We start from the raw sequence: 27,418 nt of genomic DNA, 5'->3' as shown, positions 1-27,418 counted from the left end.
TCCTGGGCTCTCAGACCGAATGTAAAGGAGACGGACGCAAGCTAAGTACAGAATCCACCTCCCTGTATCCCGGCCACCAGGACCCAACCAAGCCCCTCTGTCCTTTAGCTCCTGTGTCAGGCATTTTGTTACAGCAGTGAGAAAAGTGACTAGCACACGGAGAGCTAACCAGGACAGAAGGGGTGGGGCTATGTGTCCCACCCCCACTTGTCCGTGGACCTTCGCTGACTAATAGACCTCAGGCCTTCTAACTGACCAGTGACTAAAGCTCTCTCTACAGGTCAAGGGACAGCCATTGTTACTTGTGTCTGAGCTTCTGGGACTGTAGGAAAACAGCCTTCACCTCCTGCCCCTCCACCAGGGAACAGGTTTGCTAGTGGGATCTGGTGGGCACAGGGCAGCACAGGGTGGGGGAGGAGCTGCTGGGGAGGGGGAGGGGAAAGGGGTAGGGGGAGGGGAAAGGGGGGAGGGGGAGGGGAAAGGGGGAGGGGAAAGGGGGGAGGGCGGGGGCAGGCCTGACCTGCCGGCACCCAGGTGTATCTGAAGATGGTGCAGGAACACAGACTTGCTGAACTCGAAATCCAGCCGGAAAGCCACCTGTGGAGAAGTGGGCCTCAGCTGGGGCTCTGGGGCATGCTGGTCCTCACCTGCTTTTAACTACCTCACCACCCCACAGAGAATGTCTGTCTGGGAGGGAGGTGCAGGGTTGTAAACTTGGGTCACCACAGGTGCAAAGACAGCAGCTGTGTGTGTATGTGTGTATGTCTGTGTGTTTGTGTATCTGTGTCTGTATGTGTATGTCTGGTGTATGTCTGTGTGTGTCTGTCTGTGTCTATGTGTGTCTGTCTGTCTGTGTGTGTGTCTGTGTCTGTGTGTGTCTGTGTCTGTGTGTATGTCTGTGTGTGTGTGTTCTGCACTCACTCCCTTTCTCTATTCCTTCTTCCCTTCCTTCCTTTCTTTCTTTCAACAGAGTGTCATGTAGCCCAGGCTGGCCTCAAACTTGCCATGCAGCTGAAGATGGACTTTCTATCTCTACCTCATGAGTGTTGGGGTTACAGGCGTGTCCCACCCAGGGCATCATGCACGCTAGGCAAGCACTCTACCAACTGAGCTATAGCCCCAGGAAGAAGCTATACTTAGAGCCACCCCCAACCCTCCTCCTGCTCTCTGGGAGTCCGCTTGCTCCCTGCTGTCTGGGGTCCAGTTTCTGTCGCTCTGTTCTGGGCCCCTCAGTCTCTACCTTGGCCTTGGCCCTGAAGAAGGGGTAGCTGACGTTGCAGACTTTCTTGTGGAGCCGTCTCTCCTCGTTCACACACTCGATGCTGTTGTCTGAGTCATCCTGGGGCGAGCAAGACAGGAATCAGGCGGGCTTCAGTCCTCCGTTTGCACGCTCACACAGCCAGCCACTCTCCCATGCCAGGGACCACCTCGCCCCGACCGTGGGGACACCCGAAATGCCGCTTTCCAGCTACCTGAACTACAGAGAGCTCCTAAGGCTGCTGACAGGTATGGTTGGTTCAGACTAAAGACTTGTACGGGGGAGGGTCTTACTCAATGGCCAGGTCGGTAGACAGTGCTCATGTGTATGCTGATTGTTCCCTTGTGGCTGGGGAATTGACTAGCTGCAACTGGGACTCTGAAGTCTAGACCTCACTCAGCCTGTGGACAGTGGCCAGGCTGGGATTGACCCCTGGTCCATTCAAAGCTTGGCAGCTGCCCCAGGTTATGACCTCTCTGACCCTTCAGGTTCCGGGGTCATCTACATGGCCAGATGTTTGTGTGTACGTGGAAGAGAGATCCCAGAGTTGCAGAATTATATTGCCTTGTCTCCAACAACTTTGTCTGGGCAACATTACTCCGTATTCTAGGGTCCCAGATAAAAAAAGAACGAAACAAGCTGATCACTAGCATCCCCCCTCTTGGCTATGAAGCTGCTCAGAAGTGCAGGGAGCAGGGAGCTGCTTACCTGGCTTCTTCTCTAGGCGTGGTACAGGACAGAACTCTGTCATGAGTGGTGGCTAATAGGGATTTTACTCCCACTAACTGGCTGTGTGAACCTCTACCCTCTCTATGTCTCCATCTTCCTTAATACAGTGGGGACAGCTCCCTTCCCAACCATGCTACGATATTCTCCCAAGGAGTCTGTGTTGAACACGTGTTTAGTGTCAGCATGAAGCAGAGGATTGTGAGGGAGCAGCACACAGACCAGGTGTGAGTGAACAGGGCGTACCAGAAGCCAGTGGTGACAGGGGCGGGGTGGGGGAACATTAGGGTATCTCGGTAAAAGTGGTGGGAGGAGCCTTGGCTGTGACAATAAGGTATCTGAGATTTATAGTCAAACGGACAGGAATGTGATCCTTGTGGGTCTGAGCACACTGGGAGCACATGTGCACGTGCTCACAAGTAGAGCCATGATGGCAGCTTTAGACATTCCTGTCCTATTCTCAGAAGACGCAGACGCCCTGCTAGCCATGACTCTCAGCTCTGGATGCATGCTGAAGTCTAGAGGAAGCTGTCAGAACTACCTATGTGTAGACGACCTGGTGAGAACCCCCGGGGCAGGGACAGGACACAGCTCCACTCCCTAGGATTAGGTCAGCCGGGGGAGCCGCTGCGGTTCTACCTTCTGGATCAGGCTGGCAAACTGCAGGTTCTCTGACTGTGAGATGTTGAGGACTGTGCTGTAAGCATTCTCTCCTCTGTTCTCCAGCGTGGCCTCTACTGCCACCCGGCGACGCGTGCTCTCTATGATGAAGACGGTGGTGTCGAAGGACAGTGTGTAACTGGAGCAGTCCTGTGCCGGTCTCCTCAGCACCTGTTGGCAGTACTCCCTGTGGGAAGAGGTCGCTGGCTATCAGACGGGCAAGATGAGGGCTGACGGGGTGAAGCTGAGCCTTGGGGCTGCCACAGATACAGGAGTGGGGCACCTGCCAGTTATGGCCTGTGGGAATAGCCACCGAGAGAAGGAAGTGGATGGAAGGGGCTGCAAAGAGCTCATGCTTCCGGCCTTCCGCTTGCACTGAAGCTCCTCACTCTCTCAGGCTGTACCTGCCTTTGAGCTTAGCTCTTCTGCTTCACCTCATTAATCATGGGTCATCTCTTTACTTCCCTTCTGGCTTTGGCTGCCAGGAAGCTCAGCACAGAATCTTGCTGATATTCCCGTCCTTTTACATTTTGTCTCATTGCATCAGAGTTAAACAGAAATGATTGTAAAGTTCACTGTATAAGTTAAAAATGAGTGCATGAGCCCACCGTAGTGAGCCTCATGTCCCAGCCTGTTTCCCCCCCCGGGAGCTCGTGGGTGCTGTGTCAGAAGACAGCTTGTGACAGTGGTTCTCTTCTTTCGTCATATAAGTCCCAGGGCCAAACTTAGATCATCAGAAGCAAGTTCCCATCCCTGCGGAGCCACCTCGCCGGCTCCCTGTTAGAATCTGGAGGGATTAGAAAATGGTGGTGTTCACCTGGCGGGCCTCAGGCATTACCTTGGGTCTGGGGTCTGAAGACAAGACCAGGCCTCTGGGTCATCTGTCTCTGCTTTCTATAAATCTATAACGTAGATTTTGTTATTCTTGCATTGTTTGTTTATAGGTTTACTTATGAGTATGCGTGTTTCATCTGCATGTATGTCTGCATGTATGTCTGCATACTCCGGTGCCCATGGAGAACAGAAGATGACGTAATATCCCTTGAAACTGAAGTCACAGATGTTTGTGAACCTCCGTCTACGTATGGAAATGAGCCTGGGCTCCCTGGGTTTTCTGGAAGAACAGCCGATGCTCTTAACCACTGAGCCATCTGGCCAGTCTCTCCTCTTCCTGTCTCATCTCATTCTGGTTGGCCTGGAACTCATAGAGATCTGCCTGTCTCTGCCTCTCAAGTGCTGGGATTAAAGGGGTGCACCACCGCACCTGAGCTCCTCTCCCCGTGTGGCCGAGACTGACCTTGATCTCACTAAGTAGCCACAGATGCCTTAGATTTCTGATCCAAGTATTGGTGCTGTCACCACACATGGGCCACGACAACTGCTTATGCTGCCCTTGGGCTTGAACCTAGGGCTTTGTGCGTGCTAGGCAAGTGCTCTACCCACAGAGCTACACCCCTCTCTCCCTAGCTCCACTTGCTAGGAACAAGTCCTGTTCAACTCTCCAGCGGAGCAGCTCCATTCTCAGCGAAGCTGGAAAGGTTAGAACAGAGGAGTGGGGGCTCATTTAAACAGGGCAGCCAGGTCAGCAGAGAGGGAAGGGACCTGCCTGAGGTCGCAGGGGAGTTAGAAGCTATTGTTCTGCTAGTGTTGGAGCTATGCTGCCTGTGTGACAGCTACACAAGGACAATCCAGTCCCCAGGGAGCTCCAGGCCTTGGGCAGAGACGGTCGAGGTGTGTGGGACAATGAGCCACTCACATGGCAGTGGGCAGGTCGCTCCGAGCATCCAGTACAAGGTCAGGGACACAGTGTTCATCTTCATTACAGCCATTCCAGAAGGGCACCTGCAAGGAGAGCTGGTGTGGGTGGCTGGAGGGGGTAGCATGGCCTCCAGCCTTAGCAACCAGAGCCCCCAGCATTTGTCACTCCATGCCAGATGGGCCTCTGCCTGCCTTGCCCTCCCCCAACACACCCACTTGCTGATCCTCTCACTGCTGCAGATTCTCCCACCTCCAAGAAAGCATGCTCGCCAGGCCGGCAGCACCGGCCCCGCCCCCGCCGGAACTGCCCATCTGCTGCCTCTAAGGTCTGCAACAGTGGAGACATAGGCTGAGAAAGGCACAGCATCTGCTCCGGATCGTTAGGATGACTGACACACAAACAGGCGGATCACGTAGGAAACGTGCAAGAAAAGCTGCACCGGGAGAAGACAGAGGCAGGGCCAGCTCTTTGGGTCTGTAGGTATTCAGGGAAACTTTCAAGGTGAGGACAGTGGGTCCGAGTTCTGAAGCATGAACGAGGGAACTGGAGGCCGCAGGGCAGTGGGGAATCTAAGAGAAGGCTGGAAGTGCAAAGGTCCTGAGGCTGAAGAGATGTGAATGGAAGAGACAGCTCCATAGTTCAGTGTTGTGGAGAGAGAGACCAGGCGGAGGAGGAGAAGAAATAAAAAGACGTCAGATCCTGTAGGCATTGCCTGGAAGGCCTTGGGTCACCCCTTGTACCTGACGGGAACAGGAGCCAGCAAGTACTAGCGCAGGAGGATGGACTGGGAGGGACAGGGCCAGAGGCAGAGAGACCCAGGGAGGGGTGAGGATGTCACCGGCCTTCTTATGGTCTCAGAGGTGGGGTCACTAGGAACTGGGCCAAGGGAGGGAGGGGTTCTTTGTCACATTCTGGTGATGCCAGCACCATTCTTTCAGAACCCAAAGATGTAGTTCAGAAGCTTGGCTTGGGAGTGTGTGAAGCCCGGGGTGTGCCCTGTGGCTCATCCACAGGGTCTGGGTGCTGAAGCCCAGGCTTGGGGACATCAGTGGCAATCAAAGCTATTGGCAGTGAGGGGGACAGGGACCGGGCACCTGGTCTCATTAATCCTCCTCCTCTTCTTTTAAGATTTATTTATTTCATGTATGTGAGTACACTGTCACTGTCTTCAGACACACCAGAAGAGGGCATCGGATCCCATCACAGATGGTTGTGAGCCACCACGTGGTTTGCTGGGAATTGAACTCAGGACCTCTGGAAGAGCAGCCAGTGCTCTAACCACTGAGCCATCTCTCCAGTCTCTCATTAGCTCTTCCTAAAACAGACTGGGCCCTAGTTAAGACACTGTTAGAGGGACCCAGTCTACCAAGACGCTGCATACACTTCATGGTCCTGGTGGCTCGAGTCTCCAGCCAGCCTCTCAGGAAGTTTGCAGACGGCAGGGCCAGTCCTCAGAAGTTCTAGTTAGATGATGAGGAAGGATGCGCTCAGTGTGGCCAGCTGGCTTAGCTCAGGGTCTCCTGTAGTCTAAGCTGGCCTTGAATTTACTATGTAGCCGACAGTGACCTTGAACTTCTGATCGAGATTGCCTTCACCTAGTTTTTGCTGTGCTGGAGAGGGAACCTAGGGCATCGGGCATGTCAGGCAAGCACTCTGCCAATTAAGCCACATCCTCGGCCCCTCGGTATAAACTGGGTGGTTCCCCCACTTGTAATCCCAGAATTTGTATGGTGCCCACCCCCCTGCATGTGAATCTGCCTCATGGGCTTCATGAGTGAGCATCGTGCACCCATTCTCTTGCGGTACAGACTTTGTAATTATGGTGTTTGGCAAGTCATCGATTGGACAGGCAGCTTTCCTCCCATGCCAGCCCAGTGACTCACACGGGAGAGAGAAGGGACGAGAGAGAACAGGACCGGTTTGGTGAGAGGCTGGGAGGGGCTGAGGGAGTATGGGCGGGGCTGTGGGGTGTGGGCGGGGCTGTGGGGTGTGGGCGGGGCAGTGCAGCTCAGCTGCAGGCCCCACAGTCCTATCACAGTGCTGGGGAGATCAGGCGAGCTTGATGACTTTGAGGCTGTGGGAGGGGTTTTGCTTGGGTGCCTGGGCCTCAGAAGCTCCAGGTTTCTAAGAGCTGTGATTAAGCCTTCTCCTAATGCTTACAGTCCTGTGTAAATCCTGCCTGCTCTCCCAGCCCACTTAGACAGAAATGGGGGAGGCATTCTTGAGTAGACTCTTGAGGGAGCAAGCACCCGAATTTGTTAACAGGGGATGTAGGTACCCCTAGAGCTGGAAGTACTGGCAAACAGAAAGCTTTCTTTTGGAATACTTAGCAGCAGGGAGAGTCGGTCACTGAGTTACTGAACAAACACAGAGCAAGCTCAAAGCAGCTGAGTCCTCTTTCGAAAACTAGGGAGGTAAGGACCTGAGATTTCGGGGTCATAGGTTCCTTCTGGGCATCTCATTTCCTTAGGGTCCACTCAGTGCCTCCCTGTGCAGAGGACACGGGAACTCAACAAAGGAGTTTCATCTTGCTGTTACTGGTTGTGGGTCTCTGGGGACAGGAGGTGGGGGGGTGACGTAAGGACTCAGCCATGCTTGTCACAGGTCTGAGACAGGGTGGCAGAGGGCAGGACGCACCGACACTCTGAGTGTAGTGGGCCAACCGTTGTCCAGCATGGGGCCATGGTCAGGGTCCTCTAGGGAATACTCCACGGAGAAGGCCACCGGCTTCACATAGTCGGCAGTGTCCTGTGGGGAGAGGAGGGGCAGAGGGCAGAGTTCAGTGGGGGGACTAAGCTGGAGGGAAGCAGCCTGTGGCCCTTGGGGTAAGCCAGCATGTGGGCAATGGCTCTGTCAAGGTCTGCGGGTGAGAAGTGTGTACCCGATAGGAAATCGAATGCCACTTTGGCATCCTGAAGCTTTACCATGCTCCTGTTTGCCCTTCAAAGCCCAACTCTCACGACTCAGATAACTTGGTCCTTCAGAAGGCCTGGCTCAGGCTGGCCCCAAACACAAGCTTCCTGCTTCAGCCTCTCAAGTGTTGGGATTCCAGGCATGTACTACCACACCCAGCTAAAAAATCCACCTGTGTGCTTTTCTTTCCCAGCAAGGAATAGTCTAGAAACCTCTAGGTATAGCCCAGCCATTGAGCTATGGCCCTATAATGTTGAATGAATGAAGTGAATGAATGAATGAACGTATGATTCAGTTAGTCCTGACTGTGGATGACACGTGACCGGGGAGCTCCAAGCACCTGTGCTCTAGAGCTTTGGTTAGCAAACTTGGTATTTCTGTATGGAGGTAAGCCTCTTTCTCATTCAGTGATGGGCACCAGGCCACTGACCCATGTGTCCACGTCTCTGCCTGCTTTCCTGTCTTTAGTCCACTCCGTTGCTCTGCCCTTTCTAGCCATGGGTGGTGGCCCCCTCTCTCCCTCATCAGATGGTTCTCGGTTCCCTGGTTTCGTTCCTCCTAGGGATGAAGAGCTGGGAAGGCAGGTGGGCAGGCTAGCCACGAAGGCTTTTATCTAGGGCCATGCTGGTTCCTGGCTGTCCCCTGAGTGCTCAGACTGGCCTGGTACCCATGGGGCTCTCACTTCTCCCTCTCCTCTGTACCCTTGTTGTAGGGCTTAGGACCTGCGCATGGGCTGCCGGGCTCACCAGGACGTGGAAGTTGATCCTTTGACAGTGTTCCTGACCAGAGGAGAGCAGGACAGCCCTGTTGGTGAACTGGTCTCCGCCCTCATCCAGATGTGCCCGTGGCATATACCGCCTCTCATCCATGGTAGCATTGTACCTGATGCCTGGAAGAGGAGGGGGGGGGCAAGACCAAGCTGGGGCTTTGTCCCCATTGTTCAGCCTCTGGGCTGGCCTCATCCCTTACAGGCAGCCGGAAGCTAAAACTGTGATAAGGAGGAAGGGGCTGAAGAGGAGGAGATGTGTGAGAGGCCAGTGTGGCTCAGCTGTGCCCACAGATGACCTCAGTTCTCCTCCAACACTCTGCCTCACACCATCGCTCTGGGGCTTTAAGGAGTTCCTCCTGGAGGCTTCACTCACTCTAAGGATGCTCCTCAGACTCTTGTCTGTATCCTGTGGCTTGAGGCCCTCAGCCTTTCTCCCTTTAGCTCACAAAAGTTTGACAGAATGGCACACTGCCTTCTGTTCCCCATGCAGCCCTCTGGTGGCCGTGTCCTTGAATTCTTGCCCTGCCATCGATGGAACATGCAGGAGAAGGGCACAGCCACCAGGCTGGACGGGTCCTCTTCTGCCCCCCACACCCTTTTCACCTTTGGTCTTGTGCCTCAAGACCTTGTCCTCGCTGATGGGGACACCACCTGTGGTCACTAGTGTGTGCAGTCTGAGGTCAAAGGAGAGGACCCTTCCCAAGCCCATGCCCTTGCTGGGTGGCAGCTGTGACCCCGCTGTGTTCCCAGCTTGCTCCACTGCTGACTTCCGGTTGGTTCCAAGAGTCTGGTGAACTCCTGGCCTTCTCTCTGTACTGACCACCTGCCTTTGCATCCCGGTCAAAACACAGCCTACGGATGTCACTCTGTCCCTTGGCTTTCCCATCAGCTCTGCCCACTGCCACTCTTGCCCCTGCCAGGGACACCCTGAAAGGAGAGCACCATCAGAGGTGTCTCAGAATGAGACCTGGCACTCAGACCCCATTTTGGGACGGCCCCAGGCTGTGAACCAGAACAATGGCTGAGCCCACAGAGACACTGGAGCTTGGCTGACCACCCAGGGAGGCAGGTTTACCGACAGTTGCTGTCTGGAAGTGGGGTGCCAGGAAGACAGGTACGAAGCAGAGGAAAGCGGCCAGGCAGGTGGCGTCCCTGCCACTGCGCTTGCAGTCCTTGTGGAAGATGTTGATCTTGGAAGGCTCAAAGTGGAGGCTGGCATTGATCTGAACTACAGGGCGCGCCCTGGAACAGAAAGGCAGGTGAGCTAGGGTAGGGCTGAGGTTCCGATTGCCTGGCTGGGACCCTGGCGGGGAGAGGTACAGATTTGGATGGGAATGGAGTCTGTAAAACCTGCCTAGAGGGTGCCATGTAATGGATGAAGCAGAGCGAGTTCAGGAAGCTCAGGAGAGGGTCAAGGAGAGAGGGTAAGGTTGGGGCTTAGCAGCTTCTGGGCTCTAGGACAGCCTGTCCTTTTCTTCAGTGATGCTCTGGTTGAGAATCACTGACTCCCCTGCATCCTTCCTGGCAGGCCTGAGATACAGTAGAATCCATTGGGGGGGGGGGGCGGCGGCGGAGACGGCTCAGGGTTGGATTTTCAGAGGGCCTAGGTTTGGCTTCTAGTGTATGTGGTAGATCACCACCGCCTGCAGCTGCAGCTCTAGGAGGATCTCACATCCTCTTCTGGCCGCCACGGGCATGCGTGCAGACAGAACATTCATAAAATAACAATGAAAAAAGAAGAGAGGAAGTGTTGAGTGAGAGGTGGACTGACCCCAGGCTTTCTCAGAAATCCCTGTGACAGGAAAGAGGAAACCCAGCTCTGGGTCCTCGCTCAGGAGCAGACTTCGCAAGGCCAGTCTGGGGCCGAGGCCAGAGCTTTCACGGAGTTAAGGTTTCCGTTCCTGGGAACTTGGCTTTTCCCTGAAGAGACTCCAGTGAACAGTCCCCGGGCTGCTGTGTGCTGCAGTGCTCTGGAGATACCCAGCATCTCCTTTGTGCAGCTTTGCTTGGCTAGCTCCCTACCGGTTTTATCCTGTTTATGATAGTTCCTGCTGATTTTGTTTCATTTCTCCCCCCCCCCCCGAAAATAGTATATAAAACACTATACTTCCAAATAAGCTTGCTTGGTGTGATGGTTTGTATATGCTGGCCCAGGGAGTGGCAATTAGGAGGTGTGGCCTTGTTGGAGTGGGCGTGGCCTTGTTGGAGTAGGTGTGTCACTGTAGGCGCTCCTGCCTTGACGATAATGGACTGAACCTCTGACCCTGTAAGCCAGCCCCAATTAAATGTTGCACTTTCTAAGAGTCGCCTTGGTCTGGTGTCTGTTCACAGCAGTAAAACCCTGACTAAGACACTTGGCAAAGACAGTTTGTGCAAGATCTCCCAATCCTAAACTTCTGTCCCCTCATCTTCTGATCCTCTCTGCCTTATCTGGTCCTCTCTCTTAGGACCTATCGCTGAAGAGCAAGCTGTTGGTCTAGATCAGGAAGGAACAGCTGAGCAAAGTAAAGAGGACGGAAAGAGAGGAAAATAAAGGAAAAGAAACCCTATGCTGGGTACAGAGGATGTAGCCCAGTTGGTAGCGTGCTTGCCTGGCTTGCACGAAGCTCTCTTTGGATTTGATTCCCAGCACCACATAAACAAGGTTGAGGTGGTAAGACAGTCAGGAGCATCAGAAGTTCAAAACCATCCTTGGCTTCACAGTGAGTTTACAGACAAAGGGACAGAAAAGGAATCCCACGCCCAGGCTGCACTAAACTGAGCGAGCCGTGAACATGTTATAATGCTGTTTAATCTGCCTGTACCACTGCATCCTGCAGAGACCTTGTTATAGCACAGAGCCGGATGCAGTCAGCTGGCACAGACTCTGCACGTGTAATGAGCGCCAGAGTGAGGCTGAGCGGGAGGGACACGGAGTCAGCCGAGGAAGAGGACTGGAGTGCGGGCAGGGTCTGAAGGTACCGGCGCTGAATGACAGAAAGTTGGCTGGCTTTTTTTTTTTTTTTTCCTTCACATTTTAAGTTAGTGCAGAAAACCTAAACGATGAAATTGATCTCAGCAACATATAATGTAAAAAGCTCCAATCAGCTGGGCATGAGCCTTTAATCTTAGCAGAGACGGCTGGATCTCTGTGATCTCGAGTGGTCTACATAGTGAGTTTGGGCTGACCAGGACCACATTCTAGAAGTAGCAGTGCACAAGAAGATGCGTAGGCTTTTCTCGAATACTGACATGGAACTACACAGGAAAAGGAAATGAGATCAGAGGGTTGGGAGAAAGAAACCCCTGTATGCCACACCCACTGTCCTGCACAGGAGGGGAGAGTGCCTTCTAGGGCCTGCTCAGTGCTTCCTCTAGGTAGTTTGGGGGGCAGGAGTGGAAAAGATGCTGCAGGAAGCAGAACATAGGAAAAATTCTGAAGGCTGAGGACAGAAAGTGGTCTCCAGTCCTACAACTCCATTAAGAATAGAGATTAGGACTCCAGGACCACATGGGCTGGGAGAGGCTCAGGGTTCATTTGGGTGTCAGTGGTTAGAATCAAGAGGCAAAGACCCTAAAGCAGACCTTTGAAACACTATTCAATTAATCCTCAGGAGAGCCCTCCAGTTAGAGAAAGCAGGGGAACCAACCACAAAACCACAGCGTTGCCCAGGGCGCCCACTGCTAGGTCCACAAGCCCATCCTCATTGAGGTCCAGTTGTCCGTGGATGCTGCAGCCAAAATGCTGCAGGCCGGGAGCCAGCTCTGAGGCCATTATTCTCTGCAGGGAGAGGGGAGAAAGGGTGTGTGTACTGTGAGCCAGGTTAGCTCTAGCAGGGACAGACACAATCCTGACTCTGAGAACCTGATGGCCACTTGAAGAGGCACCTGGAAAATCCCTACCTTTAAAATCACTGTTTTGGATGAAAACAGTCTCAAAATATTCCCCAACAAGGTTTGATGTCTCACACTTAGAATTCCAGTACTTTAGAGGTAGAAATTTTGGGTCATGAGTTCAAGACCAGAATGGGCCACACAGCAAGACCTTGCCTCAAACAAACAAACAAACAAACACCCCACAACATGTGCGCGCACACACACACACACACACATATGAAAAGAGGAAAAAAGAGGAGAAGGGAAGTAGAGTTGGAGGGACTGCTTAGTGGTTAGAGCACTTGCTCTTATAGAGGAGGACCTAGATCTGAGTCCCAGCACCCACTTTCAGATGGCTGTCCACATCCATCTCTTATTCCATCCAGTTCGAGGGAATCTGTATGCATGTAGACATCACTCATATAAGTAAATAAATATAGAACAGAAACAAACCCACAAAGTACTGGCTGCCCTTGCAGAGGACCTAGGTGTGGTTCCTGGCCCCCAAATGTCAGCTCACAATGGTCTATTGCTCCAGTTCCAAGGGTTCTGACGCCCTCTCCTGGCCTCCTTGGGCACTACAAACTCATGCATGCAGGCAAAGCATCCATATACAGTTTTTTTTTTTTTTCTTTAAAGAGAAAGGAAGTTTTAAAAAGTCTGGGCACATTTGTGTTGGACGAGAAGCTGAGGTGCAGTGGGTTTCTTTGTAGTACAAATGAAGCCCGGTGGGAGCTGTCCAATCCTAGCCATTTCTGTCTGGTGGTGGTGCTTGGTGTCCGGATTTTCATCTGGACTGATGTGGAAAAGAGAAAGGTGTATACAAGGACAGCACCCATAGCAATATTTCCACAGGAGGTAGGACAGACAGGACCCTTCCTGCAGGAGGGCATGAAAGGAAACGGAACCACAGGAGTACATGGCTGCTGCTCAGACTCTCCTGCTGTTTGCTCTACTCGGTCTCCACAGAGCCCCACCTGCATGGGCTTCTTCAGGATGCTGGTTTGGAAGCCATGGAAGATGTAGATGGCCCCTCTGTGGCTGTCTTCCAGAGGGGCCCCCACCACCACATCATTGTAGGAATCTTGGTTGAGGTCTTGAACCGAGGCAATGCACAACCCGAACCGGGCGTTCTGGTAGCTGTGGGAATCCTTCAGAGTGCCGTTGTAAACAAACCGGTTCTGTAAGACCAAGGCCAGGGAGAGGCTGAGGAACCGAGTCCAGGCTCTGGCATCTCGAATCCCTCAGCCTGCTCCATGTGGGTCTCTCCTTTCCATCCCCCAGAACTCCTCCTGATGACAGGAGCTCAGATACTGGCGTCCCAGGCGGAGGCTCCGCCCTGCCCAGCTGGTCCCTGCAGGTGCTACTGGTCCTTCCAGGAACCCGGGTTCCCTTGAGGCTGACCATGTCAGAGCAGGGCTCTGATGCCCCGCAGAACTGCTTGGCCCCTCCTGGCCACAGTACCTGTCTCAGGTTGTAGACATACACCTTGCCTCTCTCTCGGCCCTCGCTGAAGTACATGGGGGCACCCACCAGCAGGACATCTGTCACTTTGTCATCATTGATATCCACCGAGGTGATCTCACTCCCGAAGTAGGAGCCTATCTGCGGCACACAACGGGAGAAGGATGGAGCTGGGCCCCATTACTTAACTTTAATTATGATTGTTCATACTCCCCAGCAGCAATGTGTTGTAGTGACAAAACCCAGAAAATATTATAACGGCAAAAAAGGGACACTACAAAAAAGTGTGAAGATATTATAGAAAGTTACTTATAGTCTTGTACTGGCTGGTTTTGTGTCAACGTGACACAGCTGGAGTTATCACAGAGAAAGAAGCCTCAGTTGAGGAAATGCCTCCATAAGGCATTTTCTCAACTAGTGATCAAGGGGGAGGGCCCAGCCCATTGTGGGTGGAGCCATCCCTGGCCCAGCCCATTGTGGGTGGAGCCATCCCTGGCCCAGCCCATTGTGGGTGGAGCCATCCCTGGGCTGGTAGACCTGGGTTCTATAAGAAAGCAGGCTGAGCAAGCCAGTCAGTGACATCCCTCCATGGCCTGTGCATCAACTCCTGCTTTCTGACCTGCTTGGGTTTCAGTCCTGACTTCCTCTGGTGATGAACAGCGATATGGAAGTGTAAGCTGAATAAACCCTTTCCTCCCCAACTTGCTTTTTGGTTGTGATGTTTGTGCAGGGATAGAAACCCTGACTAAGACAAGTCTCAACACTCAGACCCGCCAGCGGAGTGTTTTTTTTTTTTGTATTTCCCTCTACTCTGGTCTACTGAGTCTTTACTGGTCAGTTTTTATGTATGAATATGTTATAATGAGACCTTTCTTCACCGTTCCTGATTACTGGTATAACAATGTATCGAGAACCTTTTCTCCAGCACATATTTTTCCTCATGAAAGCCCCATTTAAGAAATGTTTTCTTTGGTAATTTCAGACGTGTATGTAACGAAACACAACCCTATCCACTTTGCAGTTCTCCCCTCCAACTCACTTCCCCCACCCCCAGTCCCTCTCTTTCAACTCCTCTCAACATCTTCAAACAGCATCAGGCTAAATCCACTTAGCATTGTCCATGTGTGTTCCAGTGGCCACACCCCCAAACTCAGCAGCCATGGATGGCTAATAGCTCATCAGTAGTGGGCGGAGCCCCGTGAGCCCCTCCCCACCTTCACCGGAAGGCTATAGCTCATCAGTAGTGGGCGGAGCCCCGTGAGCCCCTCCCCACCTACACTGGAAGGCTTGATCTTTCGTAGGTAACCTTAGCTGCTGTGAGTTCCTGAGTGCCGCAGCCGACCGCGGAGGATTGTGTTTTATGGTGTGAGTGAGGTATGGACCCCGATGGAGCCACAGTAGCTGGTTCCAGGTTTCAGTGTCAAGGCGCTCACTGGCATTCTCGTGGCTGATAGTGGCTGATAGTGACTGATGCTGTCTATGCCATTTCAGAGCTCCCTCTCTTCTCTGTCTGAGGACCCCTGACTCTGCCTCCACCTCTATCGTATTGGCCAACACCACATTTTGTCCCCTGACTGCTCCTCCTCTAGATTTGGTTTCCAATCCTCGTAGTGCTAGCGTGGTCTCAAACCCTGGCCATATACAACCTGTGTTTGGGAAAGCCTAATCTCCTTAGCATAAACCTATGGGATCTGCCTTCCTCCCCAGCCTCTGCTCAGCTGCCCCTCGCTCCCAGCACAGAGCCTCCTTCCTGCCCCTCAGCAGCCGGTTCTCTTCCCTAAGGCCCAGGTCCCTGGATCTCAGTCCCCTCTGCACAAGCTTTCCTGTTCCTGACATCTCTTTGCCCAACCCTCTCCTCCTGCAGACACCCAGGCTTCAGCAGATGGGTCACTGCTTCATAAAAGGTTCCTCTGAGCTCCCCACCCACTGCCTGTGATGAGTGTAGTTAGTGCTCAGGTTGTCATGAGAGGACTGCACCGTGGTGACAGGCCGTGGGCAGGAGAAGCTGTGGGACGCGCTGCTCTTGGCTCTAAGTAATGAGGGAAGGCAGGTCAGGGTCTGGGTGGGGCCTTAGCTTGGGTCCAGCATACCAGAGTGTTGTCAGTGAGAAGATGCCAAGGCCTGCTCTAGGGGCTGCTGGGAAGTCAAGAGCCTGGGTTCTTAACCTGACCTGATCAGGGACCTGCTGTGAGGGCTTGGAGAAGCTGTGTTGCTTCCCAGGACTGAGACTTCCTTGGCTGCTGCAATGAGTCATTTTGTTCCTGACTCCAGGCTTCTGACTGTCATCATGACCCATCTGACACAGCCTGCCACACAGTCTGATTACCAGCCACGTCCCAAATGGGGCAGTGAGCTTTACTTCCAGGAAAAAGAAGAACAATAGTGCCCTTATGGTGGAGAGATGACACCAGGCAGCTCAAGGAGGTGACTGTCCTTCCAGGATGCCCAGTGCCAGGAGAATCCCAGGCCAGGTAGCTCTACACGGATGCTATCTACATGGATGCTGCGTGTAGCCTCCAGCAGGGACTGACAGGACGGGGGGGGGGGGTAGTGACAGAGATCACCCAGAACTCCAGAGGCAAGCAGTCTATAAGCAGGAGGGAAGACATTGTCCCCTCCCCCCTGACATAGCTCAGGAGCTGAGCTGGCTTTGAGGGGGAGGGAACGATGCAGGTTCTGTGGCTGTTAGGGCAGTAATTGTGTTTGCAGGCATCTTCAACTGCAGAGAGGATTCTACCCAGTCTGCCTAGGTCAGACCCTAACCCTTGCCCACAGCATACCCCCTGCAGCCTGCCCTCCATTACCTGCTCGCCCCGGAGAGCATGGTGGATGGTGAGGCTCCGGTTGCTGTGCATACTGAACACAATGACCTTGCCGGTGTGGTTGAACCTGGGGGCTCCAGCCACGTACAGCCGCCCCTGCTTGGAGGACACGACCGATGTCACTGTGTACCCTGCAGAAGGAGGAAACAGGCTGGCCTCTGGTGCTAGGTGTTCAGTGGGCCTTGCTGGGTTTTGGCGTGGAGCTCAACCAAGCCCGAGGGGGAGCTCTGAGCTCCGTTTCCCTTGTGCACATGGATTAACCAAAAGAGCCTGGAGAGATGATGGCTCAGCGGAGAGCAAGTGGCCGACTTATGCAAAGCCCTGTACGTCACCCCCAGCACTAAAAACAAGACAAAACCAAAAGCAAACAACAAAACCCTCTACAACAGCAAAAACAATACAAAGCCCAGAACTATTTAAGAAAAGGGAGAGTGGGTATCGACCAGACTTGCACTTTGTCCAGTGTAATGTAGCTCTGGCCTGGGCCTGAAGCTTTAACGACCCTGACAGCTGACGGAGTCTAGAAGCTTCCATGGAAGCCTACTTCTGCTATGGAGAACCACCTGCCATTTATCCTATGTGTTTAGAAGCTGGCACTGGGTACGGGATGCAGCTAGGGGGAAGCTAGCTTTGTCATGAGGTCCGAAACTGCTAACAGGCACAGATGGACCCCTCAATCCAGGGCCCTTCGCACCTTCTGTACCAGGGCCTCACCTAGGTATGCAGCGTGGTTCTTCAGCTCCTCCGGGAACTCCTTTAGGTAGGACTCTCGGTGCGGAATCACCTTCCCCGTGCTTGTCTCCTTCAGCACCGCCCCGTTCCAGTCATAGGCTCCTACGGCTCCCAGCAGGATCCCATCCTGGTACAGAAGGAAACATGGCATCAGACCCAGTTTCTAGGGACAGTTTGCTGAACGGACCCCAGGTCTTGCAACCTCTGAGGTCCCATTAGCCATCCAGGGTGCCTTTGCCAGGGGTGGTAACATAGAAACCCAGCTTCCAGCTGAGGATCTTGGCTTATAACCAAGCTTCAGAGGCTGTCCCCATCTCATCCTAAGCACAAAAATGGGTCAAGCTGACCTCAAGGGCATGAATTTAAAAAAGAGAAAAAGGAACATTCTAGAAATAAACTCCAAACCCAGGGCAAATCCTCCACATTTCCTTGGGCTTTTGAGTGGCTCAGATCTCTTGTTATCTGCCCACCCACACGCCTTCCAGCCCTGCTTTCCACAGGTGACCTCCTTTATAGTGATTGTCACTTGACCTTGAGTCAGAGGGAAGGCAGAGTCTCGTTCTGGGAACTGGGAGCTGTTTGGTAGAGCGTAAGCCTAGTGGATTGGGATGGGTCGGGTAGATGAGCCAGGGCCATGGAGTTTGTTTCTTCACTAGCCTGGAGGATGCCTCTGGCCTACGCATTGGCTGCAGGAGAAATGCTCGCTGCCACGCCTGGGTATGAAGTCAGGAAGGGCCTATATTCCTGAACATCTGATCACTTCCTGAGAACTGGGTCCGGCACCCTCTCCTGCCAGCAGTACCGGGTGAGGCTGGTGAGAAGACAGGAAGCCCTCCACACCCTCCTGGGAGACTCAGGGCAAAGGGGGCTTGTTTTGTATCTGAGCTTCGGGCTTTAGTCTTCTTTTACTAAACGGCTTTCTTCTTGTTTAAGGGTCTGAGAAGATGGCCCAGGAGGGGAAGTGATTGCTTCTGGACGACAAGGACCTGCGTTCAGTCCTTAGAGCTCTTGCAAACCAGCATGGTGGCGTGTGCAGCAGGCTCGGTGCTGGGGAGGGAGAAGTGGCCGCCCCCGCCTGCTGATCCAGGTTAGTGGCAGAGTCTGCCTCAAAAACAAAACAAAACAAAACAAGACACCCAGGGTTGTTCTCTGGCTTCAAGATACCATGGGATGTGAGTGGTTGCCTAGCAACACAAAGCCCTGGGTTCTGTACTCTGTAAACTGGGCGTGTTGGTGGATGACTATAATCCCAGCACTCATGGGGTAAAAGGAGAGGGCTCTAAAATCAGAGCTATCCTGATTACATAATAATTTTGAGGCTAGCCTAGGCTCTATGAGATCTTCTCTCCCCCTCTCTGTCCCCCTCCCCTACCCCCCTCTGTGTGTGTCTCCCTCCCTCCCTCCCTCCCTCCCTCCCTCCCTTCCTTTTTCCCTCCCTTCCTCTCTATATGTACATACTAGGGATAGCACCTAGGACCTGATCCGTGGCAAGCACTCTGCCAACAGCAGCTCTGAAGTTTTGCAGCACAGGAAGGTACAGTCCCCACCCTCACTCCAGCCCCTCCACAAGCCCAGCTGACTGGCTGGGTTCACAGTTCCCCTGCCATTTTTAAAAAGGCAAGATTTTATCCAACAGTTGAAAAGGCAAGTTCTCTGGGAGAACTTTCCCTGTGGGATGCCTTGGCAACTATAAATAACCTGTCCTGGGGAGAGCCTGATGTTCTGTTCGAAGGCAGGCTTTTCAGTTAGCTCCCTGCTCCACTCAGCTGGGAAGCCCAGTGGGCCTGGCCAAGACTGAGGTCCAGAACTCAAATTCCTGCTTTTCACACGTTCCTCGATTGTGGAGTATTCTCCTTCTTGATGGACTACTTTCTCATCCGATCCCACGGGAGTCCACAAGGGCCCTGTGAGGGGCCAGACTGTCCCTTGTCTGCTTCTGGTTTCCCACCTGAGCCCCTCAGGGTGGAGGAGGCTCCTTTCTTCCCGTCGGCTTGCTGAGAAAAGGTTTGTGGCTGCACACTCAATTTTGTGGCTTCTGGCGAGGCTTTTGAAGAGATGCTTGTGATTTTTGTAGACCTCTAGTGTCCTGGGAAAAGCCAGCTCCACCCAGTGCCTGACTTTGCAGGGAGGATATTTTCCACCCTCCCTGAATGGAGTTTGAGGACTTCAGAAGCAAGGAGTATGGTCCTATCTATTGTACCCTGGCTACAGATAACCTTGCATCTTCAGTTGGAGATCTTTCCCCAAAGTGGCCTAGGAAGTGTGCACACGAAGGTCATCCAAACACATCTCCCCGTGTCACAGTCTTTCCCACAAGAGCACCCCTGCCCCCATCCCCAGGCATCCTGAGTCTGGGGGAAAAAATAAATCCAGAAGACCCATGGGTGGAAGCCCAGCACAGTGGGGGAGGGAAGGCGTGTGGCCCAGCTGGGAACGATGGTGAATCATCTGGGGGAGACTTGGCATCTGGCGTCTTATGTCTCTTCATGGGCCTGTCTGTATTTCCTCATTTATGGTCTCCCAGCAACCCTAGAATTATGGGTCACTGAGCTTCCAGCCCGGGGTGTTTCCACCTGGATGACCTTAACTGTAGGGACCATTCCAAAGAATGTGTGGAGCCCTGGCTGCTGTCTGGGGTGGTTCTGATTCACAGGTAACCCTGGCAGTATCTGGAGACATTCTTAGCCATATTAGTTCAGGGTGGGGGGTGGGGTGTTACTGCAGAGGGTCAAAGTGTTGTCGCTTTCATGGAACTCTGAGTAGGAAGAACTCTCTAGGACCCCCCACCCCGTAAGGGAGCATCACTGGTTTATAATTTCCTCTCTCTTCCTCCAAGGTCTTAGAGCCCTAGACTTGAGTCTGTTCTCCATTTGGAGGTGGGGATCCCTGTAGAAGTTTCCTGGCGTAGACATGCATGCAGCTTGGTTCCCTGGTTGTCAGGGAGGTCACATTCACAGAGCTACTAAGACTCCTGGTGGGTAATCTCTGCATTCATTTCCAAACGTCAACTCCAAACTGTGGTGCAAAGTTTGACCATGGATCTGTAGCTAGCCTTCCTGGTAGCCATTTTTTTGGGGGGGATGTTCTTCTTTTTTTCTGCAAACTAGAGTTTCTGGCTATGTGGGTTTTTTCCTGTGGCCTTAATTTTCTGTTCTTGGCCTGGGACAGTGGGACTCTCTGAATGCCCAGCAGCATCTTGGGGGTTTGTCAGTGCCATAGGCTTGGGTCCTGCATATAATTTTCCTTGTTGACAGCCCAGACTCTGGTTCCCAAAGTGAAGTAGGTGAGAGTTGGGCGTTCTCTTTTGCTCTCAGAATAGTCCATGGGCTGAGGATCTTTCTTTTGAACAGAATTAAACAGGCCCAGGAGCTTCCGGCTTCTCTACCATATTTTCAGATGGTAGCTTTCGGAGGTCATTTGTGCCCACTTCTGGGGGCGGAGTCAGGGCATGGTGTGGTGGCTGATGTTGATTGACAACTTGGCAGATCTAGAGTGGCCTGGAAGACAAACCTCTGGGCGTATCTGAGAGGTGGTGTCTAGACTGAGTTAACTGAACTGGGAAGGCTCACCGTCAATCATCCTGTGGGTGGGGCCAGCACTGAGCAAAGGAAGCAGGCTGAAGACAACAATGCAAAGGAAGCAGGCTGAAGATAACTCCATTCTCAGCTTCCCTGCTCCAGAAGCCCTGTGTCCCCCTTCCTCCCATCCTCCTCCTTCCACTCCCTCTCGTCCACCCTCACTAAGTCCCTTTTGTCAGGTATTTTGCTGTAGTAACAAATCCAGCCATGACTCCGAGCTTTCCCATAAACAGACCCACTGTGGTCCAGGACTCAGAGTCAAGCTGAAAGTCTGGGCACACCGCATGTCCACAGCAGCCTGGATGACCCTAAAGACCTGGTGCCACAGTCTCTATAACAACCTGGCTGACTCTGAGAGCAGAGGCACTGGGTTCTTGGGACGGGATGGTTGTTGTTCAACCATGACATCAGTCCCTGTCAAGCCAAGTCTCAGGTGAGCATGGCTCCTGACAACACACACTGTTATAGACACCTGCAGCCTTTACTTTGGGGGACTACCATGGTCCAATGCAGAGTCTGAAGAGAGATGGGTTTCGCAGGCCACCTGCTAGAACTGGAACCTGGAGATACTTCCCCAGCACGGATGTAACCCTCCCCAGCACGGATGTAACCCTCCCCAGCACAGATGTAACCCTCCCCAGCACGGATGTAACCCTCCCCAGCACAGATGTAACCCTCCCCAGCACGGATGTAAGCGCTGCCCCAGCTTGCACGGGTCACCTGATGCTGTCAAGCACTTGCAGTTGATGTCATTTGACCTCGTTTTTACATAGAATCTCTGGACAGAACGAGACTTTGGGTCCCGGGAGGAAGTTCCATGCCATACCCTGCTTCTTGTGGTGGCCCGGTGGGCGTGTTTAACATGTACAGTAAGCCGCCTTCTGAAGGAGGCAGGAGACAATAGAAAGGACTTCCCCATCCCAGTCCTCAGAAGATTCGAGGAGGCAAAGAGACATCGAGAAGGAGACAAGAGAGCCATAGAGGGTGGGAAGACAGCTAGACCAGGATGAGTGAGAGGGAGAGAGGACGAGAGGGCCCTGTACCTCTACCACATGTGAAGAAAAGCCGGTCTGCGACATCTCCAGCCCAAAAGATGTTTCGTTCTTGTTGGTGCCTAAAACAGGAATGAGAAGATGTCAGCTCTGTGTGTCACTGGTTAGCACATGGGTCCTGTTTCCTGGGGTACCTTGGGAACTGGGGTTCTTTGAGAGGAACCCTGAGGGGAGGTCTATATTACCTCACCATCTCCTTGTTACTGCGTGTTAACAATGAGTATTGAAGTGTGCATGTGTGCGTGTGCCTGTGTTTGTATGTATGCCTCTGCATGTGTGTGTCTCTATGTGTGTGTGGATGCCTGTGTGCATCTACAGAGTTACTCAATTCTGCAAAGAGCCTGGAATAAGCCAAGTAGCAGACATGTGCTTACAAATGACCGTTAAAGTGTGTGTGTAGTGGGGGCATCAAACGAAAACATGTAAAATGCATGTATGTTTTAGGATAAAAAGAGTTATTCCTGCTGCTCATTCCCATTGGTCACAGAATCTGGTTGCTGGTTCCTAAGGCTTGTCACCACTGTGGACTCACACAAGAAAGGCCACGCATGCTGAACGCCCACTCCACAGAGGGGCCCCTGAACAAGCAAGTCTTCAAGACTGTTCTCATCACCGAAAGGAGGGCCTGCTGGTTTGACTCTGAGTCCCAGGGTTGTGTCAAGGCTCAAGCCCAAGCGTGGGAGGCTGTTGTGGTCTCTTTGCTCGTCTGCTGAGTGCCATTTCTACACCCTGCAGACCTCTCAAGCTCTGGGATGCTCGTTGCCTTGTATTTCTTTCCATAACTCCCACAGACACTGAGTCCTATGTGAGCGCAGTCCATCACACAGAACCCCGGTGAGAGTGGTCCATCTCAGAAATACACGGCAAGAACAAGGTCTCTGCAAACGGGGATTCTTTGTGGGGCTGTCCGGATGCTGCACTTGCTTTTTGAGACAGTGTTTCATATAAGCCAGGATCACCATGTAGCCAAGGACGGCCTTATTTGGCAACCCCTGCCACCACAGGCAGGCACCCCTTGCTCTGTTTTATGCAGTGCTGGTGCTTGGAACCAGGGTTTCATGTGTATTAAGTAAGTACTTTCTCAACTGAGCCACATCCCCAGGCTCAGCTATGGTTTTGAGCTACATAGGAATGGCAGAGTGAAACCCTGTGACACGTAGGGTCTGTGTCAGGAAATGGAGTCAGGCTGGGTTCAAACAGGCTTATATAGAAAATACAGAGTACACAGTGAAATCTGAATTTAGGGAAACAGTGCCTTATTTCTCAGTGTAAGTCTGTCATAAGCACTTCTATTACAACCTCCTCACCCCAACACACACACACACACACACACACACACACACACACACAAGGCGTGCACGCAATATCTTCAGTAGTCTTAGAAAACCCAGCCCACTCAGATTCAGCAGAGTGGTGCCCACTAGTGGGCAGTTTGGATAAAGCTACGGTTTCTGTTAAGGCATGTGCTCTGTGAAATTATAGCCTTTGGACTAAGGTATAAACGTATAAGCTGGTCACCTTCCAAGCTGAAGATTCTGTCCCCAAGGGCATCGACAATGTCCTTCAGGGCCGCCTCATCTGTGACATTGAAGAAGTGCTTGTCATCAGGGTCACTGGCGATGTATTTGATTTCATTTAGAAAAGTCTCTGGATTGATCCCCCTGCGGTTGTAGTAGCCCAAGACCTGCCAGGGAACAGGGGCAGGGACGACAAAATGGAACATAGATGGAACATAGTACTGACTTATCCACACACCCACAGACCCCGACCCCAGGACTCCAAGGTGGACTGCAGCCATGAGTCTTTCTCAAGGTGCCACTGGCATTCTGAAAAAGAATTTTTGGAGGTGCCAATAAGACCCCCAGGTTAGCTGGAGTTCTGGAATCTGGGAGGATCGGGGCACTTCCTATTTTTTGAAACTTCTTGGAAAAAGAAGAAAAATCCACTCCACACTCTGCTCAACCTGTTCTTCGGAAGAGGACACAGCTTGAACCATTGCTAAGGAGACAGGTTTTCTAGAATCCCAGTGTGTGTGTGTGTGTGTGTGTGTGTGTGTGTGTGTCCGGGCAAGGGCAGGACTTACAGCCACAGCGTATCTGGTCACGTTGTCCTTCTCACTTTGCCGGATCACCTTCTCCAGGTCTGGGCTGTCGTGGGATTCCCCATCCGTGATGACAATCATTACTTTCTTGGCCCCTTTCCTTCCGCCCTTCTGGAAAGCCTCTGAACTGGAACCAGACGCAGGGGTGGGTCAGAAGAGAAATGTGGGGCTGGAGCAGACTGATGTTCTTCCTCTAGGGGGCAGCTACCGAAGCCACAACTGAGTCCCCATGGGCACCCCAAAAGCTAAGGGGCTTCCACCAGCTGTTCAGCTGGGTTTTGGATGTGTCTGTGCAAGTATGTGTGTATGTGTACAATGTTTGTGTGTGAGAATGAACATTTGAATGTAGAAGCCAGAGGCTGATTGGGTATCTCTTTCTACCATTTTCCCATCAATCTTTGTGAGACAAAGGTCTCTCGTGTCGAACATGGAGCTCACGGACTTGCCAAGACTAGCTTGTCAGTAGTTGCCAGAATCTGCCCATCTCTGCCTCCCAAGCACAGGGATATGCAGCCAGTACTCTGTGGGCACTGAAGATCAACTTGGGTCCTAAGCTTGTGTGGCAAACCCTTTACCAACTGAGCCATTTCTCCCAGCTCCGGATCTGCTGTGTTTAAAAAGCGTAAGCCCTCTTTGAGTCACAGTCCTGTTGTTTTGATGGGTAGGGTGGTAGGAAGGGGGGGTCACAGGTGCGCAACCCTGAATCAGATAAGTCAGTGGCTAGAAACCCAGCTGCACACGCATGTTAGAATCTCTTAGTGGGAGATTTAAACATCTTTTAAAAAATCCTGTACCCTGTCTAGACACATGAAATCAGATCAACATCTCCTTCCTTCCCTCCTTTTTTAAAAAAGATTTTTTAAAATATATAAGTACATTGTAGTTGTCTTCAGACACACCAGAAGAGGGCATCAGATCTCACTACAGATGGTTGTGAGCCACCATGTGGTTGCTGGGATCTGAACTCAGGACCTCTGGAAGAACAGTCAGTGCTGCTAACCACTGAGCCATCTCTCCAGCCCTCCTTCCTTCCTTCCTTCCTTCCTTCCTTTCTCCTTTTTTCTTTCTACTTTTCCGTGTGTGATATGTTATACACATGTGTGTTCATTCATATGTGTGTGTATGTATGTGTGTGTGTCTGTGTGTACACCAGAGTTCAACATCAGGTGTTATTCTTGATCATTCTACAGGATACACACAGAGGCAGGGTCTTTGACTTGTCTGGCCAGCTTGCTCTAGGGACCCCTCATCTCTGACTCTCACTGGGACTACAGGCAGGCAACCATGTCTCCTTGGCATTTACATAGGTGCTGAAGATCTGGATCCTAGTCCTCACAGACTTGAGCAGTAAATACTCTGTCTGCTGAGCGTTTCCCTGTCCTGGCACTGGTTTTCCCAACAGTGTAGCAGATGTTCAGAGTTGCACACTGCTTCCCTAAGGACTGGGCAGGTTGGGTACCAGGGATTTAACATCCTAAAACCTCTGGCCCACAGCACACATGGGATGATGCACAAACGTCTCACGTCCCCACCTATTTCCTTCCACTCTATTTGTGGAAATACTAAATAGCAATTTCCCAGAAAATATTTCTCTGATTTTCTTTTTAAAAATCTCTCGTCAGCACAAGCAGCCTGGCCAAGAGGCTCTTAACCTGACAATCCAGTGTCAAAGAATGAGGAACTGGCTCTTGGTGCATCTACAGATTTTTAGATTGAGAGGTTCAGTCAGGCATGTCTTGCCTAAGAGTCTGGCCTCACGGGTAGACTTTTCCAGTAAAGATTTAAAACTGAATGTCACATTAGACATTAGTCATTCCTACGGTTCTGGTGCTTAGTGGGGCAGGGAAGATGGTCCACTGACTTAAGTTTTACAGTATCAAGTCCCAGGACCAGAAGGCTTAGGATACAGAGCCATCTCTTTGTGTGTTGGCTGGCTATTGGCTGATGCTTTAGGTTTGAGAGTTACACATTGTAGGTTTATTTTAAGGCGATATGTGATTGGACAGCGGAGAGGTAGGCAGGGAGAGTCTGGAGGAGCGGAAGAGATTGAAGGAAGTGGATATTGGAGATCTATTTATGTCATATAGATATAGATGGGCAGTTCATATCTTTGTCCACTGGTTGTAAGTATATTGTGTACAGGGTTTGTGGACTGAGAATTTAACATATAAACCTCTTTAATAAGTCAATGGTTATGGAGTCATGTTTGTACACGGCAGGGCAGTCTTATCCACCCAGGGGAGAAGCAACAGGGACGGCAGAGTGATCTGCACTTGAGTTCTTAGAGGCAGAGGTTAGAAATCCCCACAGTGCCACAGGGCCCCGCAGGAGCCAGCAAAGTGTGGCATATAAGGTTAAGCCACTATTTCATGTTTACTGCAACACACATCCTGGACTGAGTGAGTTGAGAGTTTCTTCAGTCTGTAGAAAGGAAGCTGGGAAGGGCAAAAGCCACCAGACACTTTTTCAGCAGCTGTAACATATTCTGGATGTGATGGTTCACAAAATGCCTAATAATTTTAGTATGAGTCATGGAGGGTCCATGGGAGACACACAGCATGGCTCTCTCGAAGGAGATTCTAGATCTTTCCCTGACTTCACTGAAGGGTTAGACAGAGGAAGAAAACCCCATGCAAGAATGTATGTCACCAGGGGTCAGCGAGGTGGCTCCTCAGGGCACATGCCACCAACCCAGGCAATTTGTGTCTAAGCCCTGGGGCTGACATGGTAGGAGGAGACAAAGGGAAGAGACTCCTGCAAACTGTCCTCTGGTCTCCACATGCACACCATGGCAACAGTGGTCATATATATGCACGTACACACACTAAATAAATAAAAGTAATAAACAGTCTGGCACAGGGCAACATTTCACTGTGGGTGGAGCCAAGATAAACCCAGAAACATGTTTCCGATGGTGACTAGTGTGTGTCTCTCTGAGTCCATCACAGTGGGATTTTAAATTGTGATTTTGTGTTATGTGAAGGGACTTGGGTTTTCTCCTTTGTAAACTGGATTATAAATTCTTTGAGAAGAAATTTACACTTGCAGCTGGTGGCACTGTTCTAGAGAGCAGACACTGTGAACATTTAGCCCATTTCCTGCCCTAACCAGCACTGGCTAAATTTCTTAGGGAAGGCTGGGACTAAGTCTTCCTTCCTTCCTTCCTTCCTTCCTTCCTTCCTTCCTTCCTTCCTTCCTTCCTTCCTTCATGTCTCTTTTCCCTCCTTTAAAAAAGCATTTATTTTTTATTTATGTGTATGTGTGTTTGTCTGCATGTAGGTATGTGCACCATGTATGTATGTGCCTGGGGTCTGAGGTTGTCAGAAGAAGGCATCATCAACCCCTGGGAACGGAGTTACAGATGGTTGTGAGCCACCACGTGGGTTCTAGGAACTAAGCTTAGGTCTTCTGTAAGAGTAACCAGCGCTCTTAACTGCTGATATATCTTTTTATCCAAAGGTGTAGTTCTTGACAGAGGTAAGGTTCTTGGTGGTCCCTGTGACTTCTGTGACTGTTCCCTCCCCTCGGTGCACACTGGGCCTTTTGCTGATTTCTACAAGGTGCAGGGCATGCACTGATCTCTGAGGCACTGGGCCTCAGAGCTGCCTACTCAACCCACGATGCTCCCTTGCAGCCCCCCGGTTGGTCAGCACATTCAATTCTGCTCAAGGCCACTCAGTGGTGACAACTTGCCTCCCGATTGACAGGCCTCCCTGGACAAGGTCATGC

At 51.9% G+C, this 27,418-nt stretch overlaps 1 protein-coding gene across 1 annotated transcript in view; it reads right to left on the bottom strand.

Moving 5' to 3' along the window:
* Nucleotides 1-27,418, bottom strand: part of ITGA11 (integrin subunit alpha 11) — a 97,953-nt gene that overhangs the window by 9,977 nt on the left and 60,558 nt on the right. The window contains exons 8-22 of the mRNA XM_080930283.1: nt 23,672-23,816; nt 23,107-23,272; nt 21,580-21,650; nt 16,941-17,085; nt 16,209-16,357; nt 13,405-13,545; nt 12,918-13,121; nt 11,715-11,845; nt 9,161-9,327; nt 8,063-8,205; nt 7,041-7,151; nt 4,401-4,486; nt 2,624-2,831; nt 1,241-1,339; nt 521-597 (exon numbers count right to left, since the gene is read on the bottom strand). Coding sequence (XP_080786409.1) covers nt 521-597; nt 1,241-1,339; nt 2,624-2,831; nt 4,401-4,486; nt 7,041-7,151; nt 8,063-8,205; nt 9,161-9,327; nt 11,715-11,845; nt 12,918-13,121; nt 13,405-13,545; nt 16,209-16,357; nt 16,941-17,085; nt 21,580-21,650; nt 23,107-23,272; nt 23,672-23,816 — 2,043 coding nt within the window. The remainder of the gene's footprint in view (nt 1-520; nt 598-1,240; nt 1,340-2,623; nt 2,832-4,400; nt 4,487-7,040; nt 7,152-8,062; nt 8,206-9,160; nt 9,328-11,714; nt 11,846-12,917; nt 13,122-13,404; nt 13,546-16,208; nt 16,358-16,940; nt 17,086-21,579; nt 21,651-23,106; nt 23,273-23,671; nt 23,817-27,418) is intronic.

The sequence above is a fragment of the Micromys minutus genome (genome assembly GCF_963924665.1).
Source record: "Micromys minutus genome assembly, chromosome: 16".
Taxonomy (NCBI): Eukaryota; Metazoa; Chordata; class Mammalia; order Rodentia; family Muridae; genus Micromys; species Micromys minutus.
Note: the sequence above shows the minus strand (reverse complement) of the source record. Positions and strands in the feature narration are given on the sequence as shown.